General features: G+C 33.0%; 1 protein-coding gene across 1 annotated transcript in view; it reads right to left on the bottom strand.

The window, feature by feature from the left end:
- The window catches only part of cwo (transcription factor cwo), a 62,912-nt gene that overhangs the window by 14,042 nt on the left and 25,159 nt on the right, over positions 1-23,711 (bottom strand). The window contains exon 2 of the mRNA XM_018514359.1: positions 18,033-18,162. Coding sequence (XP_018369861.1) covers positions 18,033-18,162 — 130 coding nt within the window. The remainder of the gene's footprint in view (positions 1-18,032; positions 18,163-23,711) is intronic.

The following is a 23,711-nucleotide window of genomic DNA, read 5'->3' as shown; positions in this document are numbered from 1 at the left end:
AATTCGCGTTAGTAAATTCAGGATAGTGTTTTATTTGTAACTTTACGTAACACGAAAAACATTTGAAACCAGAATAAACACACAAATAAAATATGCATTAAAATATAAACACATATATCAAAATGCATTAATAAATTGGAAATAAAAACGAAATAGAACTTTTAAAGTGGATTTTGGAACAAAATTCAATTTGTAGGTACGTGTCACGTGCAAAAAAACAACCAAAACCCAGAATATACATACGTACATATATAAAACAATATACATATATGTATACAAACGTTAAAATACACATATAAAAATTATAAATAGATATATTCTAAGTAGATATATTATTATAAATAGATACATTGATTATAAATATTTTATCCTGAAATCGGACATGAATTATATTATGTAGATTATCTAATATGGACTTTAATCCAACGTTACTAAGCAAAATACGAGATACTATAGTATTTCTTCACAATTGTTTTGTCATTGAAATAAAAAGGAAGACTTAAAATATTATTTTAACAATTTTACTGACACATAATTTGGATCCAAGGTCAAAATTTAATTTAAATTATTCTAAAAAAAAAAAAAAAATTTCAATTATTGCAATTTAAATTCTTATATTAGCTATAAGGCTTTAATAATTAAATCTCATGTTACAATTAGAAGTGCTACATATGTTAACCTTGGTAACGTCGGATTAAAAGCTACTGTAATATCTTGGCACTCTGGAATCTCTAAATGCGTGTCACTCATAAAATTGTGTTATATACAATTCAATCTGATCCTAAAAGAGCTAATGCCAAATTTTAAAGAGAGAGAGATTGAATTATAATATCAAATATACAATTTACAAACAGCGTTATTTTACAAAAAGTATTATTTAGGAATCTAATTATTTCTTCCATTTTTTCGAAATAAACTGCTAAAAATTCAGCTTATGCAAATTATTAAATAAATTAATTTAATTTATTATTAAATAAAATTTTATTTAACTTATTATTAAATAAAATAACTAATATCAGCACACTATAATTATATATTACTGTAATTATGATTATTACTGCTATAATAATAACAGTAAAATATGGTTGTCCCAAAATATAACTATAAAATTATAGTCACTTGAATCATTTTTATGGTAATTTCAACTATTTTATGGTTATAATAACTATAATTATATAGTCATTTTAGGTTATATACATTTGCTAGAACTATACACACAGTTACTGTTATTATTACTATAGCAGTAATAATCATAATTATAGTAATATATAATTACAAATACCAAACATTTTTCTCTCAGTGCACACATACGCATGCGTTTGAGCGATGTATAATATTATACGAGGAAAATCCAGCCCGTTTATGCAAATCACATGGCGCTGCTGCGGCGTCTATATTTAGACGCGAAAATAAATTACACGACGCATCGTGTTGAAGCAGCTGCAGATCGACGACACGCGAAGTTGGTAAAAAACGTGAGGAGCGGACCTCCGTAACTTCGCGCTCGGTGACGCCAAGTGCAATTACCGACACCTTCCAGTTACTTCCATCCGCTATTTACCTGCAAAAACTCCGCATACTTCTTCCCCATCGAAATTATTACGAGAAACACGCGCGGATTTATAATCGCCGGGTATAATTTGTGTCGCGCCCCAGATCGCGAATGGCGTTTCCCGTTCCTTCGACCGTCCGCAAGTCGGGTATTTTTGCCCGTCTGTTGCGAATGCAACCTTGAGGCTACAAACGCCAACCGCCGGCGTTAAACAGTATCTCTATAAATTAAGATTCATTCGGTGAGTAGAGACCAATGTCGAATCCTCGGCGATCTTGAAACCTTGAACGGCACTACAAAATGTACTTCGTTCGCGAAACATTCATATTCATGTAGCATAACCATTTTTTTTCACTAAAATCTATTTTAAGTATATATATATATATATAAAACAAGCGTTGCAACTGCACGAAGCGCGATTTAATTAGCGATCTAATTATATATAAGCGACACCAGCGATTTTCTTGTCGCTTAAAATTTATCACAGATGTTGCTAACAATGTAATAATTGTATGTAATAATTTCTAATTATGACACATCTCTAACACGCATTTTCCCGTTAATATATATAAATGAACATTGCTCTCTTCAAAAGTAAGCCAATTCAAAAAATTAAAATTCTCAGAAAAAAGAAAAAATTATTTTTCAACTTGACAGAATTATTGACTAATCAAATCGGCGAAAAGAATATTCATAACACAGTTAATTCATACTTGTTGTCTTACATCCCAATAAAAACCGTCTTTTTTAACGATTTTGATAATTTTTTAATTATGCTTTTTTATAGTTGTGACAAGTTTGACGATTTTTCAAGCCATCTTTTTGAAGTTGCGATAATTTTGACAATTTTTTCATGAAGTTACGTTACTTCACTTTTAACGATTGACAGGGTAATATTTATTAAACTCATTTATGATAATATTGACAATAACTCGAAAATCGCTGAGTTTGTTTAGTTATGTCACGTTTGAAGTAAGGGAGCGATATCTTCCTAACCGATCGATTAACCAATGATAACAAATGGCTCGATATCTTGTTGATCGCAATCGAAATCTTCTCTCACACGGTGTAATTGAACGATAGAAGGAGAGAATAGAACAGAACGATGGCTCATCGCATTGGATTGAAGCCTCCTCAGCACGTTCGGCTGACGTCGCTCTCCGGCTGAGTAACAACGCTCACGCGAGATCGCGTAGAAGACATTAGCGAGAAAGGAACGACTACGCTAATCGCGGATGATCCAGCACACGCGTCGACGGATAAACACGTCCTGTTTTCACCAAACGGTGACGCACTCGGAAACACACTATTTTTGTCGCGGCGTCGCGTGTCCGAGCCGAATCGCTCTTTGCATGAATATAAATATACACGAGCGAAGAGAATTTTCGTACGAGTTTCCTCGAAAAAGCCGATAGGCTTGGGTTCCTCTCCAAGGATGGCTCAATTATCTCAAGCAAACTTAATGTGTTCGAGATGATTACATCGCCGGGCACCCCGTGTAGATAAATGCTATATATATATATATATAAATTGTTATAAGAACAAAGGACTCTTAATTCAAACAACAATATCAAGAGTGTACAGGGCACTTAAGAGTCAAATATAAAGAGAAAATTATTTAAAACATAAAAACTCAAACCAGAAGTATATTTAATATAATATTCTATAAATAATTAAAAATTCTGTATATTTGTATATTTCATTACATGTTTCGGTCTCACGATTGAGCCATCTTCAGATGTGATAGTCGTATACGAACAGATGATGTTATATGAGTTAAACGCAGTTGAAGAAATAAATAAAATTATGAACATGTTAATGGAGATCAGAGAGATGATTTTATAGAGAGATGGAAATTACTCGCAAAACGGCTGGACGACCGGTTGTTTAGAATTGCCCGATGTTCTATCTGAATATATATTTAAATTTCGCATGTCGAGAAGAAGCACGTCAATTATTAAATCCTTCAGCGTCAGTGTGTTAATTTGTGATGAAGCCTGTTCATATACAACTATCACATCTGAAGATAGCTCAATCGTGAGAACGAAACATGTAATGAAATATATATATAGAACTTTTAATTATTTATGGAATATTATATTAAATATACTTCTGGTTTGAGTTTTTATGTTTTAAATAATTTTTTCTTTATATATGACTCTTAAGTGCCCTGTACACTCTTGATATTGTTATATATATAACAATACCGACACCTTCCAGTGTGTGTGTTTTATTGTTATATATATTGTTATATATTGTTATATATAACATATATTTATGTATATATAATAATATTTAATAATAATATTGATAAAATGAAAGATAACATTCCTACGTATTTGGCTTATCAGGATAAGAAGAGATAGGAGGAAACCTCCATTATACTTCCTATAAAAGCAAAGACGCATTTCTCCATACATTTTCTACGCATTCTTATAATTTGTTATAAATTTTAATTTTAATAATAATCATTATGATAATAATATTCTTATATATTTGGCTTATCAAGGAAGGAAAAGGAGGAAATACTATTTAGTATACTTTCTATAAAAGCAAAGAGAAATTCCTATGTACACTTCTTACAAATTTTTCATAAATTTTCGTTAAAAAATGTACAGAAGGAAAACCGATAAGCCACATATCAGTCGTATTCTAATTTGCAATGAAAATGTTTGTGTCACTTAAACGCGACTTGTGGGTCGTGTTCAGTGTGCAAATCGTTTTATGCGACATTTGACAAGTGTTATATAGATACGAGAGTTGGCTATTATTGGGGCCGTTCACGTGATGTTTTCACGAAGTTTTAAACAAGGTAAGAGACGACGAATAGGCTTACCGTCGCATTCCACCGTTTCAAGAAAACATTTTCGCTGGCAAAACTCCGAACTGGCAATACTCCGCGATTAGTAATATTATTAATTAATTCAATTGATAATAATTAAACTAAAACCCTCTATAATTAGTCAGTCAAGTTGTTCGAATATAACTGATTAAAAAAGTACAGCTGAATCTATTTCAATGTAATTTAGATTTTTGATATACAGAGTGACTAAAAAAAAAATATAAGATATTTAATCTTGGTACAAATTCATTACGGAATCTGAATGAAGATAATTGAAGGGTTTACTGTAACAATGGGTTGACCTACATTTTGCAAAAACGAAGAATAGACGTATTTTCTCATCACTTTAAATTTAGAATTTGTTTTCCCTGTTTTACAAAATGTTGGCCCGTTGTTGCAGTAAATCCCTTCGATTTCTTTCTTCACAAAAAATGTAATTTAAATATCAACAAAAAATACAAAAATGATAATGATTCTTCGCTCGTTATGTACAATTAAGACGATTGAAGTTGCGTAATTAACTACAATTAAATTCAAAAAAACATATTTTTCGCAATAAATTCTTCACGGTATTTTAAGGTGCTAATAACATTCTTATCGAATCGACGATCTATTTAAAATTTGTGAAATTATTATTTTAGTTTGTAATTTCGTTGCACGTCCGACAGTAATTGGCTCGCAACTATTTCAAACTTATTTCTTTTGAATTCGAGACAATAATGAACTTTTTACAACGTAAAGTTGGACCATCAGCTTTTATCTGTCAATAACTTTTTAACTGAACGTGTGCAAACGAAAATTCGACTTGTTTCAGTATACAAATGAAAACCTATCGATTCATATCATTTTGAGTATAATAACTACTATTTGAATTTATCTACTTGAGTCAACTGTCCTCGAAACTTTAATTGTTAATAACTTTGTAACTAAAAGTGTGCAAACGAAAAATCGACTTTGCGAAATGTGCAAACGAAAATCTATTATCGATTGAGACTAGTCAAATTTAATTTGTTTGTGATTCAGGAGTAGTGTAAAATTAGTCCTCAAAAATTGTTTTTTCAATGACTTTTCATCAGAAGTACACTGAGAAAAAAATGCTGTTGATTCAATTAAAGTCAATTACAGTGTATTACGGGCTGTCACTAACATAAGTGATTAATTCATGTATATTTTTATTGACATAAAAAGGCATAAATTATTATTTCAATAATCAAGGCCTTTATCTCAATAAAAATATACATGAATTAAATTAACAATAATAATAATAAAATAATAACTATTATAAATAAATAAGTTGTAGACTCCTTAAATCAAACGATAAGACAGAATTCGTAAATAAGGCTCATAACAACTAGAGGTTGACTGCTATGGCCTTATTTACGAATTCTGTTTTATTGGATGAATTAATTACTTATGTTAGTGACAGCCCGTAATATAAACTTTAATTGAATCAACAGGAATTTTTTCTCAGTGTATGTAAATAAAAATTCGAAATGTGTATACATGTGCAAATTATGAGCAATCGAATGAGCTATAAAAAGTTAATTTTTTCAAAAGTTGACGGCCGACTTCACACGGGTCTTTTTTTTTCGGCGTACACACTGACTCGACATGGACATGCAACGCACGCTATATAGCACTTGTTTACGCGTACATATTTAACGCTACTATCGCGTCGGTTCATAGTACGATTGTAACCCCTGATCAACTATCGAGAGAGCTCCGTTATCGACGCCATTAATGGCCATCGCGCGAAGTCCATTGCGTGATATTCAGCCACGGACTATTCAATTCGTGGAAATCTGGGAATAATCGCAGCGAGACTCTAACGCTGCGTCAAAAGCCTGACGATATGCCACATCGTCATCCGGCTCTAACGAGCTTCACACGTGACATAAAATCAACGTGACCCTTAAATCACAGGGCTATTAAAGCCACCCCCACTCTGTTAAATCTATAATATCAAATTTAATTTAATTTTGAGAAATTACAAATTAACAAAAAACTAATAAGTTTTTAGATAGACTCCTTAAATTAAAACAATTTAGAAAAAACGTAAAACATATAGTACAGGCAATAGGAATCAACATTGGTTATCAATTAGCGCAATTCTTCTTAATACTAAAAATATAAGCCTTGACTTTGAACGTTTCCACTTATGGTTTGAGTCTTCATCAGCAATCTTTCCCCCTAGCGCAACGATTGGAGTATTGCATAACGAAATAATATCTCCAACGTTTTTTCTCTCAAAATTGAACCGTTAACTGTTGTGAGGTAAGTCACATACTCACAAAGTTAGAAAGCTGAATGGCAATGAGAACTCAAGCTAAAATTATATAAATAATTAAATTATCGTATATATAATTTGAAAATTAATAATCACCTCACCTCACAACACCGACGCTTCTACACCAAACAATGAATCACTCTTATGCAACATTTTGTAGCTCGTTAATATGTTAAAAACTATCGTCAAATTTTAAAATAATAACTGCAAGAACAATATGTGTCTTGTCATTTCGACAATCGGTTAAATAATTTAAGTCGCTAGTGCTCCTACTAAATATATCGTTTATACTGCAACGATAGTTAAATTTGACATTATAGATTTAATGCACACACAAAAAAACGCGATCAAATAAACACTCATAAAAATGACTTTAAAGAACTGAGAAAAGATTCTTTATTTCCGGAAATGTGCTTTAAATCATTGTGCTGAAACTTATAGCACAAAATAGCACGAAGCACAATTAAAGAGCTTTCTAGAAAAACGTTGCAACCATTATTTTTATGAAAAGTGATGTTTTAATAGAAAAACTTTGCATTAGTTACATGTTTTTCTATTTTCTGCAAAATTAAAAAAAATATTGAATATAATGTTCTTTCCTTCAATTAATTAAAAAAATTCGAAAAATTCAGGACTCCGCTCCACACACAGATTGATTTTAATCTAACTTCTTGCTTAATTAATCGTTAGTCAGCAACTACCTCATCGAGAAAAACCCATTTTGTTAACGTAAGTGATCAAAGACGATAAATTATACATATAACTCGAAAGCAATTACGCGGTTGAATTAATCGCCGATTGATCCGTGCTTTAGGCACGTATTGATCTTTGAATAGAATTTTTACAGGTTATCTAGACGAGCCATGCAATTGTTTCCTTTTTAATTAATTTTATTCATTTATTTTCCAAATTAATCGGAATTTGATCGAAGTCAATTTCCTTGAACCAATGAAATACGGAGCGATAATTCCGTTTATCTAAAGCCGCGTTTAATCATGACGAATATTCGTTCGAATTTTGTCCAATAAATTAATGAGTTGTTCGTCAAAAACATGTTCGCGTTTGCAGATCTCTCATCACATTTGATTCATCTACATAAATAAGTGAAATCTGTATAATTAACGCATCTAATTCATGCAGAGTTCAATGGATCAGCAATCAGATGGAGTTACTAGTGATGTAAAAGTAGAATTAAGCGGAGTCTGATCATCCGATACACGAATCACATGAATTGATTCTCACATATTTCTCGAGTGGAGAAATATACTTTACACATTTATTTCAATAATTCGAATTACTTTTAGTTAAAATCCTACGTTAAGATGTAACACTGAGAGAAAAAAAATAGTTGTGGCAACTATAAAGTACAACTCTAAAATTTAAATACTTGTAACTAGTTTTAGAAAGCAATAAGAACTAAAGTGGTACCGAATACTATGTATAAAAATATAGTATTGTACTATAAAAATATAGTATTCAATTCACAAATATAACCTACAATTGGGCTAATAAGAATCGAAAGCGAGCGGAGGTGCGCAATAAATTTTCAACAAAGTAAGGGGCCGATTCTATGACTCTTAACAGTCGTTGATGTCGTTGCGCAGCTTTTTTACTCTACATAATATCTGCGCAACGACATCAACGACTGTCGTTAAGAGTTACAGAATCGACCCCTAAATTTGTCAATCCATATGATGTGTTGGAATCATCTTTATTCGAATTCTTGAACGTTTCGATTCTCTTTGGAATATTCATCAGCAATCATCTTATAACTATATTAGATTTCGCGAACATTCGATATAGAGTCACTCGCAAGTTGCCAGAGCTCTAGTGTTATCCAATCGATCGGCAAATCTCATCTTGAAACTTTGGATAATATGTTAATATTCAGAGCAAATCACATTATATAATTAAAGTAAGCCTATTTAATCTCCTTCCATGTGTTCGAAGTGTCGAGTATGTGTGATTAGTAGTATTCAGTGTTACTTTAATTCTTATTACTTTGTAAAACTAGTTGCAAGTACTTGAATTATTAAAGTTGTTAATTTAGTAGTTGTCAAAACTATATTTTTCTCTGAGTGAACGTACTTTTATTTGCACAACGATAATTTCCCAGGGTACAGAAAAATCGACAGTGTCATCTAATCTTATTATATCTGACTTTCAGCGACTGACATAAACGGTGATAGTTGCATTAATTCTGTGGCATAAAAACAGCTGATTGAACAGACGTGAGTCCCCGCGGGCGAAAGTCAAACAGCTCGTAACACGTGTACAAGTATGGAGAAAGAGAGACACGGAGATAGGAAAAAAACGGAGCGCGATAAATGCGTATCGCAGCACGCGTTGAGTCACGCGGTAATTCCGCTCGTTCGATGCTCAATGGCACGTGAAACTCGGCCTTTTGAGGAGTTAATTATTTTACGGGTAATTAGAGAAAATCAGAAACCGCTTCCGACGATGCGGGACAAGAAAAAATTGATACGTCACGACGGGATCAACAATCGTCGACGAATCTAAATGCTTTAAAAGTGCAGTTCCAACACTTCCAACCCGCAATTGCGAAGCGATCAGCCACGTCACACCTGTTTGCTTATCACTCTGCGAAGTATTTTTCCGTTCGCCGCCAGAAAGAAGAGAGATACGTTCACTAGGTTTTCACTAGGTAGCTTCTACATACTAATATGCGGATATTTTTGTTCTCTCTTGCGCCGAGCTACTTTAGATTGAGAGAAAAGTTTTTGGTATTTGTGACTATAATTGCACGGTGAAATAATTATAGTTAGGAGCTCCATTTCTATAATTATTACTGATATAATATTAGTGTTTATAAACTTCTTTTCTGGATTATACAGGACTATAAATATAATTTTATTATTTAGTAATAACATTATAATAGTAATAACTATAAAAATGTAGTTCCTAACTATAATTATTTTAGCGTGCAATTATAGTCACAAATATGCCGGAAACTTTTCTCTCTAATAACTATAAAACTATAAAACCATAATTATTTTATAATGCAATAATCATTGCAAATGTCAAAAACCTTTCTCTTAAGCTCCTATTCTTTAATTCTTAACAATAGTGTCAGGTTTTATGCATGGCAAAAAACTATGCAACGATAATATAATGATATCAACACTATTGTTAAAAGTAACAGAACAGGGACCGATTGCACCAACGTTATTTTAAGTGAGACTTAAAAATCTCTCTCTCTCTCTCTCTCAAGTCGACAGAGAGAGAGAGAGAGAGAGAGAGAGAGAGAGAGAGAGACAGAGAAGTTTTACTTAAAGTCAAAGTAACGTTGGTGCAATTGAGCTTTAATGTATACTTTTCTAAACAACACGCATTGTTTAGAAGATCCCTTTATGATGTCTCGTATAGATATTTTTTAAATATATATATATATCGCGTAAAAAACATCTTTATGATGTCTTTTATGGACTTTCTACAATAAGCCATTACCTAATCTTTAAATTTTAAATCATAAAAAATGATAGGGTAAGTCGAGGGAAGATGCCATGTCGGGTAAGATGCCGTTTGTTAATTGTTACCATGTTTATCCTTAAATAGCATTAGTAACGCGCTCGGTTTGTTCATTTGTAAGCCAGCAACGATATGACACTCGCTGTTCGTGTTTATTTTTATCGATTGTGAATTTATCGAGGTAAATTGAAAAACTCTGTTCTGTTAACATTTTACACGAAATTAAGAATTCATATTAATCTTTTGTAGACTTTATTTCACAAATACGTAGTGGATTACATTGAAGTTTAGTATCAAGAGAATTTTTTAACCTCTTATATGATTTTTAATAGCACATGTTTTTGATATAAAAATTTCTAATAATATTTTTTCTAGTCGTGGGTAAGATGTCATTTGTTAATACTTTCCATGTTTATCCTTAGATAGCATTAGTGGCACGCTCGGTTTGTTTATTTATAAGCCAGCGACGATATAACACTCACTGTTCGCGTTTATTTTCAAAGATTGTTAATTTTAAGAAAAAAATAATTCTTTATTTTTGGAATAACTAGTCTCTATTGTTGAGAAGAGAATAGCTGTTGATAAAAATTTTTATTCTCTCTCTCTTACAGATCATATATTGTGTTTTATTTAGTTGCGACGTTAGGGCATCTTACCCCAGATCTTGTGGCATCTTACCCAATAGGTTGGATAAGATACCACTTCATAAGGTTTTTATTTTTTTACTGCGACGTAAAAGTCTTATGAGATACATATATGTAACTAAACCATAATAAATAAAACTAATCAAACTTTTCACTGGTTCTATATTCTTTTATGTATCAATAACGGTTAAAAATATATCGCGATCCAAAGTTAATTATGGCATCTTCACCCGACTTACCCTAATCGATTATTCTTCTCGCATTTAACTGTGATTGATCAATTTCTTATGGCTTCAGACTTAAGACTTAAATAATGGCTTATTATAGAAAGCTTATAGTAGACATGCATGTTGTCTGGGTTATGCGACGTTTGGATGTTATCTAATACGATACGATGCTATGATTACTTATCGCGTGTAATTACACGAGATTAGAAATCGAGCGAGGCAAAACGTACAAAAATATGTCGCCAACTTGACGACACACACGACGTGTGTGTTATTTTGAAGTTAATAAAAGAAGAAACAGCAATTTCGCGTTTAATTGGCTCCCCGCAGATGTAAATACATTGATATATCGTTCACACGAGAGTGTCTTGCCAACCAACGGATCTCTCGATATAGCCCAGGATTAAATACGGCCCGCGACAAATTTAACTTGGAAGACCTAACTGTTACGACAAACGTGTACACGTATTCTAATTTTGATACGTTTGCCATTTGGATCAACGACTTCTCATTTCCAACGTTCGCTGCGACACTGATTGCTGTAAGAAAAGAGATTCGCGATTACAATCGACATATTTATCGCTTGTTTGTACAAGCGTATATTTTCAAGTTCTAAGGTCGAACATCTCGAAATATATCAGGAAGACAGATGGAAAAAGAAGTAGAAAAATACGATAGGAAAATGTTTGCTTTCGAGATTAAGTATTGATTTAAATTTTTCCAAAACGTTATCATTTTCAAATTATCCTTTTTGCTGTCGTTTTTAAGAATCATAGACTATTTTTATGACAAAAAATTAAAAGTTATTTAAAGACAAATTCAATAATGTATTAAAAAATTTTAAATTATCAAAAATGATAGATAACATTATGAAGAAATATTGTATGATATGTTTGAAAATTCACGAAGATCAAAACATCAGGAGGACACTTGCATAGTTCATCATATCCATTATATTTCTCGCTAAATCTTCATCTCGTGTCCCGTTTACAATTTTCCACGGTTTCTGAAAATAGGATCTCGGAAATCGAGGCACACACCCCGTTGCTCATTAAAGCTGATGCACCCAGGCTATTCCTTGCACGTGACGTCGCTGCAAGTATTATTTGGGTCGCGTGCGATCGTTGTAGCGGCCCGATCACTTTTCCACGAGTAGTTTTCTGGTCACGTCATTCGTTTCCAAGAGCGTCCTCGCCACGTGATGCCGGCTTGGATATTTTATGGAAATAAGCGAAGCCGGAGGACGCTTCGGGTGTTTCAAACGAATCAGAATCAACGGAAGCGGAAAGTCATCTCAGTCTTACCAGGATACGCGCGAAAGCGTCCTCTTTTCGCTGAACTTAAAATATTCTGTGTTACGTCAGAATAAGATACGTAGTTTTACATAAAGAACGTAACCACAGGTACAACTTTCGAATTATTCATCTCAATAATCATAGATTAAGCTTTAAAAATCAATTAATTGCTATGAAGATAATAATGAAGATGAAGATCTATAATAATAAATAATTGAAGCAATATATTCTGTTGATCGCGCTTAAAATAAAATATACAAGTTTTATCCAGAGAACTTATTATTAATATAGAAAAAAAATATTTAAAAAACACAAGAAATTATAAGTATATTCCAAGTCTTTAATATTTAAAAACCTGTACTTTAATTTAAAACATTTCTGTACCGATTATTAAACTGTGTTTATCTTTGATATTTTTATCATTCTTATTTTCTTCTGACATTTAATTTTCTTTACAGTTATGAAAATTATATCGCGATAGCGGATGCTTAGTTTTTCTTTACAAATTCGAACAATAAAAATAGGGAATATTCTACAGAATTAAATTCATATCAAAGGAGAAAAAATTACTTTTTCATTTTGATATCTTATTTGTTAATTCGTAATCCTGTTTGTCAGTTTTTTCACGATGATGACCGGAAGACGGCTCCAAAATCGGAATACACGAGAAATCGCGGGATATTTAGGTCATCGCGATGTAGAGAAAGGTTTTCCGTGTTGTCGAATCAGCGATGATGCAACGAAATGTCGCGACGACGTGTGTTAGTCACATCACGTCCCGAAAACGACAATTGTGACACAGCGACCGCGCGAAATTGGACATTGGAAATGTCGAGTACGCCAAATTCTTCGGAAATAGTCATTGACGCGTATTCGAAACTTTGGAAAAAAACGTGTCTTTTCACTTTTTTTATCTAATCTTGTACTTGAAACCCTCCGTTGTCAACGTTTTCACTCTTTGTCTGCAATCGAACTTCAGTACAGATTTTTATATTGCTCTGAACTGTATAAAAATCTGAAGAAAGTCTTACATACTTGTGAGCTTTAGCAAAAAGTTTTTACTCAAGTTGGATTGTATTTTCCCATATTTAACAGATTTAAATTTATCAGTACACAATCACATAAAATCGACTGTGCTTTTAAAGTTCCATTGTTGACGGAGGATTAAGTGCTGATAATATATTCAACATAAATAATTATTTCTAATTGTAAAAATTCGCTGCATTTATATTATCTTAGCGCCGAGATACCACCGTGTCTCGCATAGAATATTTTTTGGGATAAGATTAGAATCCAGTCGAATTTCCTAAAAAAATTATGGATTCTGATTGGGAAATCTATGAAGATTCTGATCAGAAGTGTAATGCTTTGTAAACTAGATTCTAAATGGAAAATCTGAACAGATCCTAGATGGGAAAACGGCGAAAACTAAACAGATATACTCGAATTTTCTTCTAATGTAAAAACGTATCTTGTAAATTTAATTAAACAAAAATGCATTTTACTATGTTTAAATTTAGAAGAATGTAAGCCAAAACGAACATTTGTGTTTCCTTTATTACATTAATAAAATAATTACAACTGAATTGTTACTTCTGTGTTAATTATTTATAAATAAATTGTATAATACTGTCTACTAAATTAATTTTATATTATAATAATTCATACACTTTTTTAATCAAACAAATCAATGTTTAAATTTTCAATTTAGTACATAATTGTACTAAATATAAATAATGCTAATACAGTTAAAGTATGATTTAAATAATATTATTACAATATTATTTAACTCTAAAATAAAAAATAAAAGATAGGGTTACTAAGGGTAACTGTAAGAGTAAATATGACAGTGAAAGTAATTATGCATGTGACGTTGATCAGAAGACGTCTTCTGATCAATGTCATATGCATAATTCATACTTTTTACAGTAGCGAGACTAGCTGAGAACATTAAAAAAAAATGTGCCTTTAAACTTTCTTTTTTCAAAGTAAATAATTTTGCATCTACTTAAGTTCTAATAATATTCAGTTTGCATTGTAATTATCCCTAAATTATTGCACAATCCGCCGTATTTGTATTATCATCGTCGTATTTATAACCCTGCTTTTTATAGTACCTATAAACGATAAGCGAGGCTGAGGACTACTAACTGACGTGACGTTTCTGACACGTGTTTCCAATATACCTATATAGGTCACTTTGCGCTAATTGTAAATACCAATTTCGTGCCAAGGTTCCAAGTAACAATGGTCGATAATTAATTCTATTACGTTTTGTGATACGTGTTATAAGCAAATTTATTATAATTTAATTTTCATTATTAAAAGGAAATAATATACATATACTTTTGTTCCAACAAATCTGGGATATCTTATGCGCTTTTTTATTATAAAGCGGATGTTGCACGTCGCAATAGTGTCTTCCAACTGGTACGATATTTCATGAGTTTATTCAGTTAGGAATCTGTCTCAGTAAATTTCTCCTCTTTCTTTCGTGTTGTAATCTTCAAGCTCTTACTAAATCAAGAGACTTGGTCAGGAAGTAGCTCGGAAGCGTGACTTCTAGAGGTATCTTCTCGAGATATTACGATGATTATACGGGTTTAAATTAGAAAGGAACGTCTGTTTGTCTGGCTCCCCCCCCTCTCTCTCTCTCTCTCTCTATCTATCTATCTGTTCATCTATCTATATATCTTCCTTTCTTTCTTTTTATAACAATATATAATTCACGACAATTAGGAAAAAGCAATGTAATAATTCACATGGATGAAGATTTTATTATTCCGCCCAACAATTTCATAAATTATTCCCTCCAAAAGCTTTAGATCTATTTTAAGAATTTCGAAAGCATTTGTGATTTATTTTAGCTATACTATAAGCATTATTGATTTCTAAACTTGTGTCTGCACGAATAACTGTGACGTAGGAGAGAATTATCGCCGAAATGAACGCCGCTGATGTATAATCGCGTTATCCCAAGAAAGAGACTAACAGCAAATCTTTACGCTTTTATCTGCCCTTACATAATACCCGAATTGCATAATTCTCTCTCTCTCTCTCTCCCTCCCTCCCTCCCTCCCTCCCCCCCTTTTTCTTTCTCATTTATCACGCATCAGGATTATAAAAGATGAATCGTGTCGCTATAATTATAATAGCGTGCGTGCCTAACCCGCTTTACATCGGTAAATTATGTAAAGCACCGTCTATCTACCCATATAGGGTTTTACAATCGGCCCAGTATTGGACCAGTACCGATTGTCGCAGTTTGGGTACTGGCGTAGTATTGGCAACCTACGGGCATAGTACTGGCTAAGTGTCGGATGATAACTTGGGCCCAATATTGGCAAATGATACTGACCCAACTGTTGTTATATAGCCGGTATTGTACCAGTGTAGATATTGCGATCGGCCCAGTACTGCACCAGTACTGGTAACCACATTTCGGGCATTAATGCAATATTGGCAATACTACGGGCGCAGTACTGGCTGACAGTACTTCGGTCGTCATTTGACAGCCTGTCGTTTGCCAGTGATGGCCCAGCATTGGCTGACAGAACCTTGGCCATTAGTGGGCAGCCGTTGCGTTGGCTAACCGTTGGTTGTCGTCATAACGCCGGATTTGTGTATATAGTTAAATAGCCAGTCGTTTGCCAGTGATGGTCCAGAATTGGCTGACAGAACCTTGGCCATTAGTGGGCAGCCGTTGCATTGGCCAACCGTTGGTTTCGTTGTCACTACTGGCGACCCTATATGGGTAGTAACGTTAGTCTGCAATGGTTTATCGACGCCTTCGTGAATACGATAATCGAAGACGTCTTTGCATTGATACGGCCGTAAATTCTTCTTTTTTACGTGATTCACATGATGAAAAAGGGGGAAATCAAAGCTTCGAGTGCACACGCATGAAACAAGATGTATGGTACATCTTGCGATATCAAGACAGATTCCTTCGCCATCATTCGGGCGATTCATTCACGGGAATACCCGACTTGTTTCTCGGTCATGGCTGTGAATCAAAGTTCATGCACAACTTGCTCGATGATACGCGAAAAAAATTTCGCTGCCTCGTCAGAAACGAAGAAAACAACTTCGGGCCATCCCCCCCCCCCCCAAGTTAATTTCAAATACACGTTTCCAACTTTTTTTTTCTGGAGCACGTAATCATTACAACACATATTTGCACTTAGTTCTTAAATAAATAACAATAATAATACATTAAAAAATGTTTAAATTTTCATTAGTGCGCATACGCGTTTACATACACTAACTATTTAGTTGTTACGTGTTTCACGTTTCAAGCATTTTAGTTTTAACGTAATTACGAGTGCATTCTAATGTTTGAAAAAACACACTTCTCGGCGTCAGTGTTATAAAAGCCGAGGTGAGCCATTCCGCTTCAGGTTTCTCTATCTTTCTCGCTCTTTCTTTCTCCAGTGAACTGCACGTGGCGAATGAGATAATTCAAGTCACGCGCTTCTCCTCGTCGCTTTCTGGAACCGTCGCGTCGTCAAGCGCGCGCCGCTTCGCACGGCGATGAGTTTCGAAAGACGGTTGCCTGATATCGCCCCACTACGTTCAGGAACGCGTCATGAGCTGATATAATGCTTGCGGGATATCCGGGAAAACGTGAAAGAATATATTTCTTAACGGTACACGAACGGACACGCACTTTAAAACACTTCGTCAAAATTACGCGACAAAATGTAGAACGATTTAGAAACCAGGTGACGAGTCGAGAAGTAGACTAATTTTAAGATTTTCTCTTAAAAATTAGAAAAAAAGGGGAACATTTCCGTATATATTGTTAAATTTAAAATTTTTAATGTGTATTATTATATGTATAATACTAAAACTTTATATTGTTACTAATTATTAACATTGAAAATCTGCTAAAAAAACTTTTTAGTTATAAGAGCCATGCTTTAAGAAAAACATTTGTGTCGCTCTAATCTCTAATATAATAATAAATAAATAAAAAGTTAACATTTTATAACAAAAACAAAAACAAAATTTGATTTTTCCAGACTTTATAACCGCTAAATAATATACACGTTCCCTTATTAAAAATGATGACACAATTTTAAAAAATTGCTTTTTTCAAAAAGGAGAAAAACCTATTTTTCAAGTTAACAAAAAATTATTGCCTAATTAAAAAATATCAGCAAAAAGAACATGTTCTTAACATGATCAAATGTCATTTTTATCATTTTCACACCCTTTAAAACCACCATTTTTAGTTATGACGATTTTGACAATTTTTTATAAAATTAAGTTAGTCCACTTTTAATGATTGATAGAGTAATAACTCATTTATAATAATAATTTGAAAATTACGTTTTTTTTAATTGAGTCACTTTTAAAGTGAAAAAGCAATAATGTAATTAAAAAATAAATACTTTTTAATAGGTTAAGCAGAACAAATATAACGAGATTATAATTAATCCTTTACTGGCGCAAAATGTTTGCCTAGAACAAACGTTGCATCTCTGCATAAAATTTCTTCAGTACTGAAGTATTTGTATGCTTTCATTTAAGCAAATATTATGAAACACGGTACAAATAATCGATGGATATTCGACGTATGACTGAAACAAAAGAAACGAAATGCGAGGCGGCCAGATTGCTTAATATTTCGCCGATTGGCACGAAAGTGCTTATTATGAAGCCAATCGAGTACAAATGAGCTCATGACTCACCCTAGAGACCTTCTTCTTGGTGTAGACCTCGTCATCCTCCGAGGCCGTCGCGAAGTTCAGGTTGCCCTCGCAGTATCCAGCTCCTATACCCATTCTGTATATCTCGTCCTTGCAGGATCTACCATCCAGACTGAGAAAAGAACAAAAAATACATGATTAGTCACCTACAATATTATTGACCTAAAAACGTAAGTATATAAGTTGTCGTTCAAGAAGTAACCTCGATGCTTCCATCATTTTTACATTCAAATTATATACATTCATAAATATGAAAAGTAATTATATATTTTTAGTTAGAAACATATAATTATATATTTTTATAAATATATTATAATTATCTATATTATATAATTACAATTATAATTTATAAATAGATAATTTCCTTCAATTTCAATTAGAAAGAGATAAACTATTCTACACACAATTTCTTCTTTAGTAACTATTATCTCCCATTAGTTAATTATGATCAAGATTTTACTTTAATCACGGAATTAAATTTCTTTATATCATGATCGTAAAGAAGAAAATTACTTGTAAATTAAAGAGAAAACTTTCGAAAAGAAAACACCAAGATGCACTGTTTATGTGCGTCACGACGTTATCAAGAAGCTAAACTCATCCGCTTTGCGCGATATTGCTTACGCAACCACTCGACACGAATGTTTCAGTCAATAACCCTGTGCACGTCCCTTGCCCTGTTATAGATTTTCCGCTGTAAATAGAGTGAACGGGAAAAGCACGAGGCTCCGGCGCATTATTGATAAGTCCGGCAATGTCGTTGCTTATGAAACTTGCAGACGACACCATTTCCCTAGTTCGTCGTACGCCACGATGGTTTGCTGAGAGGGCTGTCGGCATTCCAACCCTCTCTTGTATAACGTGAATTTTTAACGGATTAAAGAGTACTCCGTCGCAGCGTTCTTCGCATATATGTGACACAGATACGCGGTAATTTCGCTAAAACAGTCAGAAGGCCGCCAGCAGCGGTAATTCACTAATAAGTCATCAGAAATCAAGTCTCATTTGATGCTTAATAATTGATTAAGGCAAGAGGATAGAGCCATGTGACAAACGTTATCCTTTTATAAAAATCGGTCAGACATTATTCTTATCACAGCTTCGTATTAAAATAAAAGTTCTTTATTGCTATATTACAAAACATGGTTAGTCACAAAATTACTATAATTACAGTTAAATTGTGATAATTGGATGGACATTTTTATGATAATAAAAATTATAATCATAGTCACTTTTGGTGCAAGCTATACACATATATATCTTTTAATAGAACTATATGTATATAATTATTATTACTAACATTATAACAATAATAATTATAATTATAATACCATTTATATAATTATAGTTACAAATATCAAAAACTTTTCTCTCATTATACATTCTAGATAATATGAATGTGGATTTAACATCATGCGGTGTTTACATCTTTGTTAATTATCACTATGTGATATCTATGTTGATATAAAAAGTATGATATGGATTAAATCTACGTCTTTACATTTTAAAGTGTATATATATATAAATTATAGATTTACATTTCTAATAAATAAAAATAGGTAAGTGATTGACACAATCAGTCAAGTCAAGATCCGCTTGGGTCAAATATAGAATTTTTCTCTTATTTACATTTTTAACGTATCAATAAATGCTTACAGCAGCGATAAATTCTACCGGTTAGTTATTTTTAGAGATAGTATAGAATTGGCGTCATCTCTCCCCTTATATCCATTGACTTAACTCTGAATAATATATTACTCAATGAAAATTTAATGCGATTAAGTAAAAAAAATTAATCAAAGTATGGTAAAATCTGTCTTGATAGACACGACCGTTCCTGAAAAATAAGTCCTATTTTCGTATCCACAAAAATCGTGTTCCTAAATTAGAAACATTATTATGTCTTGTATCGTAAGACAAACAATATCAAAAACACGTCGATAAAATCGATCGATTTTATACTTTACTTTTTTAGACTAAAGAATGTATTTCTCAAAAAATTATTATATTCTGCAAGAATCTCGCAATTTTACAATGACAGGATGTTTACTGAATGCGTTCGTTCGTACGAGAGTTCAAGGGCGAAATTGTCAATATCGTCGATATCTCGCGAGACGAGGCTGGATAACCCTCCATCATAAAGAACAACGCAAGATCGGACTTGTTGCGAAATTTTCACAGCTGGGGGAGCTGAAAGTTACAAATTTCTAGACAAAAATAAAAGAAGAGAAAAGTTGCGAAAATAAATAATGCAGAGAGTTTAATTTCGAGAAGATAATCGCGCGCTGTCCCCAAATGAAATTGCACGAGCACCGAAATCTGAACCCGGATGAACAAAACGTTCGGCGACAGAGGCGCAAAAAGGGGGATGGGAAAAGAGAGGAGAATAGAGCGTGGACTTGCAGTTTCTCGCAGAGTGCCACGTGAATTGCACGGCCGCGGTCGTGCACAGCTGGAAGCATTCTTTTTATCACGCGCCTCTTACGACGACGGCGCGCTTACTTACGCCGCGTCGCGCCGGGCGGATTATAAGCGAGCAAGAGCGCCTCGTGTACCCGCACGTGGTTGACATTTTCCGGCATGTGACTAGGGCCGTCTTCTCCTCCATCCCTCCGCCACCCTTTCCGGCGACGTCGCAACTATGTTATACCTACCGCTCTCTTTCACACGCGTCGCCGCGCCACGGCAGGCACCACCTGTGTGCACCTGCGGCTGCAGCGTACTACGCATCCTCGTGAAACATGCTGTAACATACCCAATGCACATACTAGCACGTGTGCCCTGAATAGGATTGCGCTGTGCAAATATGTAAGACTATATAATCCCGATATTTCATATCGAAGCAACTATCGATGCTGCAAAGAGGTACAAGGAGGTACACTGGGAGAAAAATGTTTGATATTTCTAACTATAATTACATATTACTATAATTATAATTATTACTGCAATAATAATAATAGTAACTATGTATATAGTTCCAGCAACAAATATAACTATAAAATTATAGTCGCTTGAATCATTTTTATGGTGATTTCAACTATTTTATGATTATAATAACTATAATTATAGTCATTTTAGGTTGTTAACTATATACATAGTTACTGTTGTTATTATTATTATAGCAGTAATAATCATAATTATAGTAATATATAATTATAGTTACAAATACAAAACATTTTTCTCTCAGTGTAATCATTTAATGTAATCGTGGGACAGTTCTCGAAATTTAATTATAAAATTCATATGAAATCTCTGTATAATCCGATAATTACACATGCAACCACGAGATCTCATTGCATAATATTAAATAAAATCGTATATTTTACCAAATGACTTCATACGTATAGAAACAAATTATTTGTAATCAGATGAAATCATATGTAATCAAATGAAATCATGTAATCCGTGGGACAATATTTCAGCTAGTGATTATCGCCTCGAAGAGAAACATATACCTACAATTTTAACTATTTTAATTTTCAATGAGAATTTAGGCAAATGAGAGTGGAGTACAGAAATTAGAGCGCGATTAATCTTATAATGTAATTTTAATATTTAATCTTCATACATGCGCGGAGTTCAAAGATTAAATACTAAAATTACATTTAAGATTAATCACGCTCTAATTTCTGCGCTGCACTCTCATTTGCCTAAATTCTCATTGAGAATTAAAATAGTTAAAACTGTATATTCTCATTGTTAATTTTTAAGAATCTTAGAGAGGAGAAAAGTTTTTTCTCTCTCTCTTTTTACATATTTTAATTCTATAATTCGAACAATTATATTAAATATTAGAATCTAATGAATTTAAATTAAAATATTAAGTAAATGCAAGCCGAGCGGCACTGGGTGTTGTTGCTAATATAATATGACTCGAACAGCTCTTCTTTACTTAACATAGTTCTCTTTGACAAATACTCAGAATTTGTATGAACATAAAATAAAAAGACACTCGCTTTAAATGGAATTATTTTCTATAGATATATTTAAAATGTGTAGAAAAAGTTTTCATAAAATGCTTATGTTGGTTTTTGAAATAAGCATAGAAGTAAAAATAATCATGTAATTAACCCTTTCAATGTTGAATATTTTTGATGAATTAGTTGTGAATGTGCGGAATTCTTTATTGCCTATGGCGCTAAATAAACTTTTACCGAACCATTTACTTTTACGTAAACATGTCCATAGCTTTCGCGTCTAATTCAACAGACATGTAAACACACTCATAGCACTTACGATATTATTTGCCGGGCGATATTAACACGTCCAGCACTGAAAGGATTAATTATATAATTAATGTAATAATACAGAGAAGAATTTAAGATAATCATTGCTTCCAATAACTTAGTTTATAATTTAAACTTTCAAGAATCGAGACAGAATATATCATATCTCTCATATGTTGTAATAACGTATAAAATTCTAAATCAATATCACAATAAATTAAACTTTTAATATTTTATTTTAATTTTAACAGTTTGTTCGAGGGAAAAATTTTTTGACGGAATAATTCAAACTTTCAAGAAGCGGGACAGCATGTCATATTTATAACACTTTGTAACTGCAATTATATGTAATATCAACAGATGTCAATAACTTCACAATATCAAACAAAAATCTAAAATAAAATGTACCGTCAAATAAACTAAAACAGTAACGTTAAAATATCAACTAAAACAATAATGTGAAAATCTCAAAAGTATCAAGAAGAAAGTATGGTACTTTGTCATTATTGTCACTCTTTCTTAGATACGCCTACACGCGTGCACGTTACGACGTTGCGCGTGCATCCTACACGATGATAAAGTGAAACGTCGTGATTTCGTAATGTGATTCCGTGTTACTCCATTAATAGCGGCAGCAATTACACGAGGCCGTCCGTCGGTCGCCGGAGAATATCCGGAATTTTCTGACTGTGCGCAGTGACGAACGACGTCGACGATGACGCAACAACGTGATGCACGTGGAGATGACTTCGATCCAGTGGACTGTCCTTCCCGGAGCCCTTGCTGCTCTTCCCAAGTGGTGAAGTGGCTAACATTACATACGTAATGTCTCACATGCATACGTAACATTCCTTGCCCTTCACCTTTCTTTTCTTCGAATCTCTACCACATGGAAAGAAAGGTTTTACTGAAGTATCTAAGAATTTAACTAGATACAAACCTGAAAATAATTCTGTTGGACTGTCAAAATAATTACGTAGGATGCTCAAGTATGATAAGCAACGCTCCAAAAAGTTTTAACATTCTAATAACTAGTTTGAGAGTCCCACATACTTATCCTCTTCGTCCAAGAGAATTATTTTTAGATCTGTATTTGACTAAATTTTTAGATACTTCAACAAAGTCGGTTTTTTTCATGCAAATATATTGAATTGAAGAAATCTAAACTAGACATACTGAGAATATTAAAGATTTCTTGCCTTTTATCCTTCTTTTCTTCCACATGGAAAGAACGGTTTTACTGGAGAATTTAAGAATTTAACTAGATACAAATCTGAAAATAATTCTGTTGGACTGTTAAATAATTACGTAGGACGCTGAAACATGATAAGCGGTGCTCCAAATTGTAAATATTTAAACAATTTAAGTAAAATGGATGTACGTTTATCAGCAGCAAGAGAACGAAAAAGAAAATATAAATATATAAAAACAGCTG

The sequence above is a fragment of the Trachymyrmex cornetzi genome, unplaced genomic scaffold, assembly GCF_001594075.2.
Source record: "Trachymyrmex cornetzi isolate Tcor2-1 unplaced genomic scaffold, Tcor1.1 scaffold5, whole genome shotgun sequence".
In the NCBI taxonomy this organism is placed as follows: Eukaryota; Metazoa; Arthropoda; class Insecta; order Hymenoptera; family Formicidae; genus Trachymyrmex; species Trachymyrmex cornetzi.
This window is presented reverse-complemented; position numbering and strand designations above follow the sequence as displayed.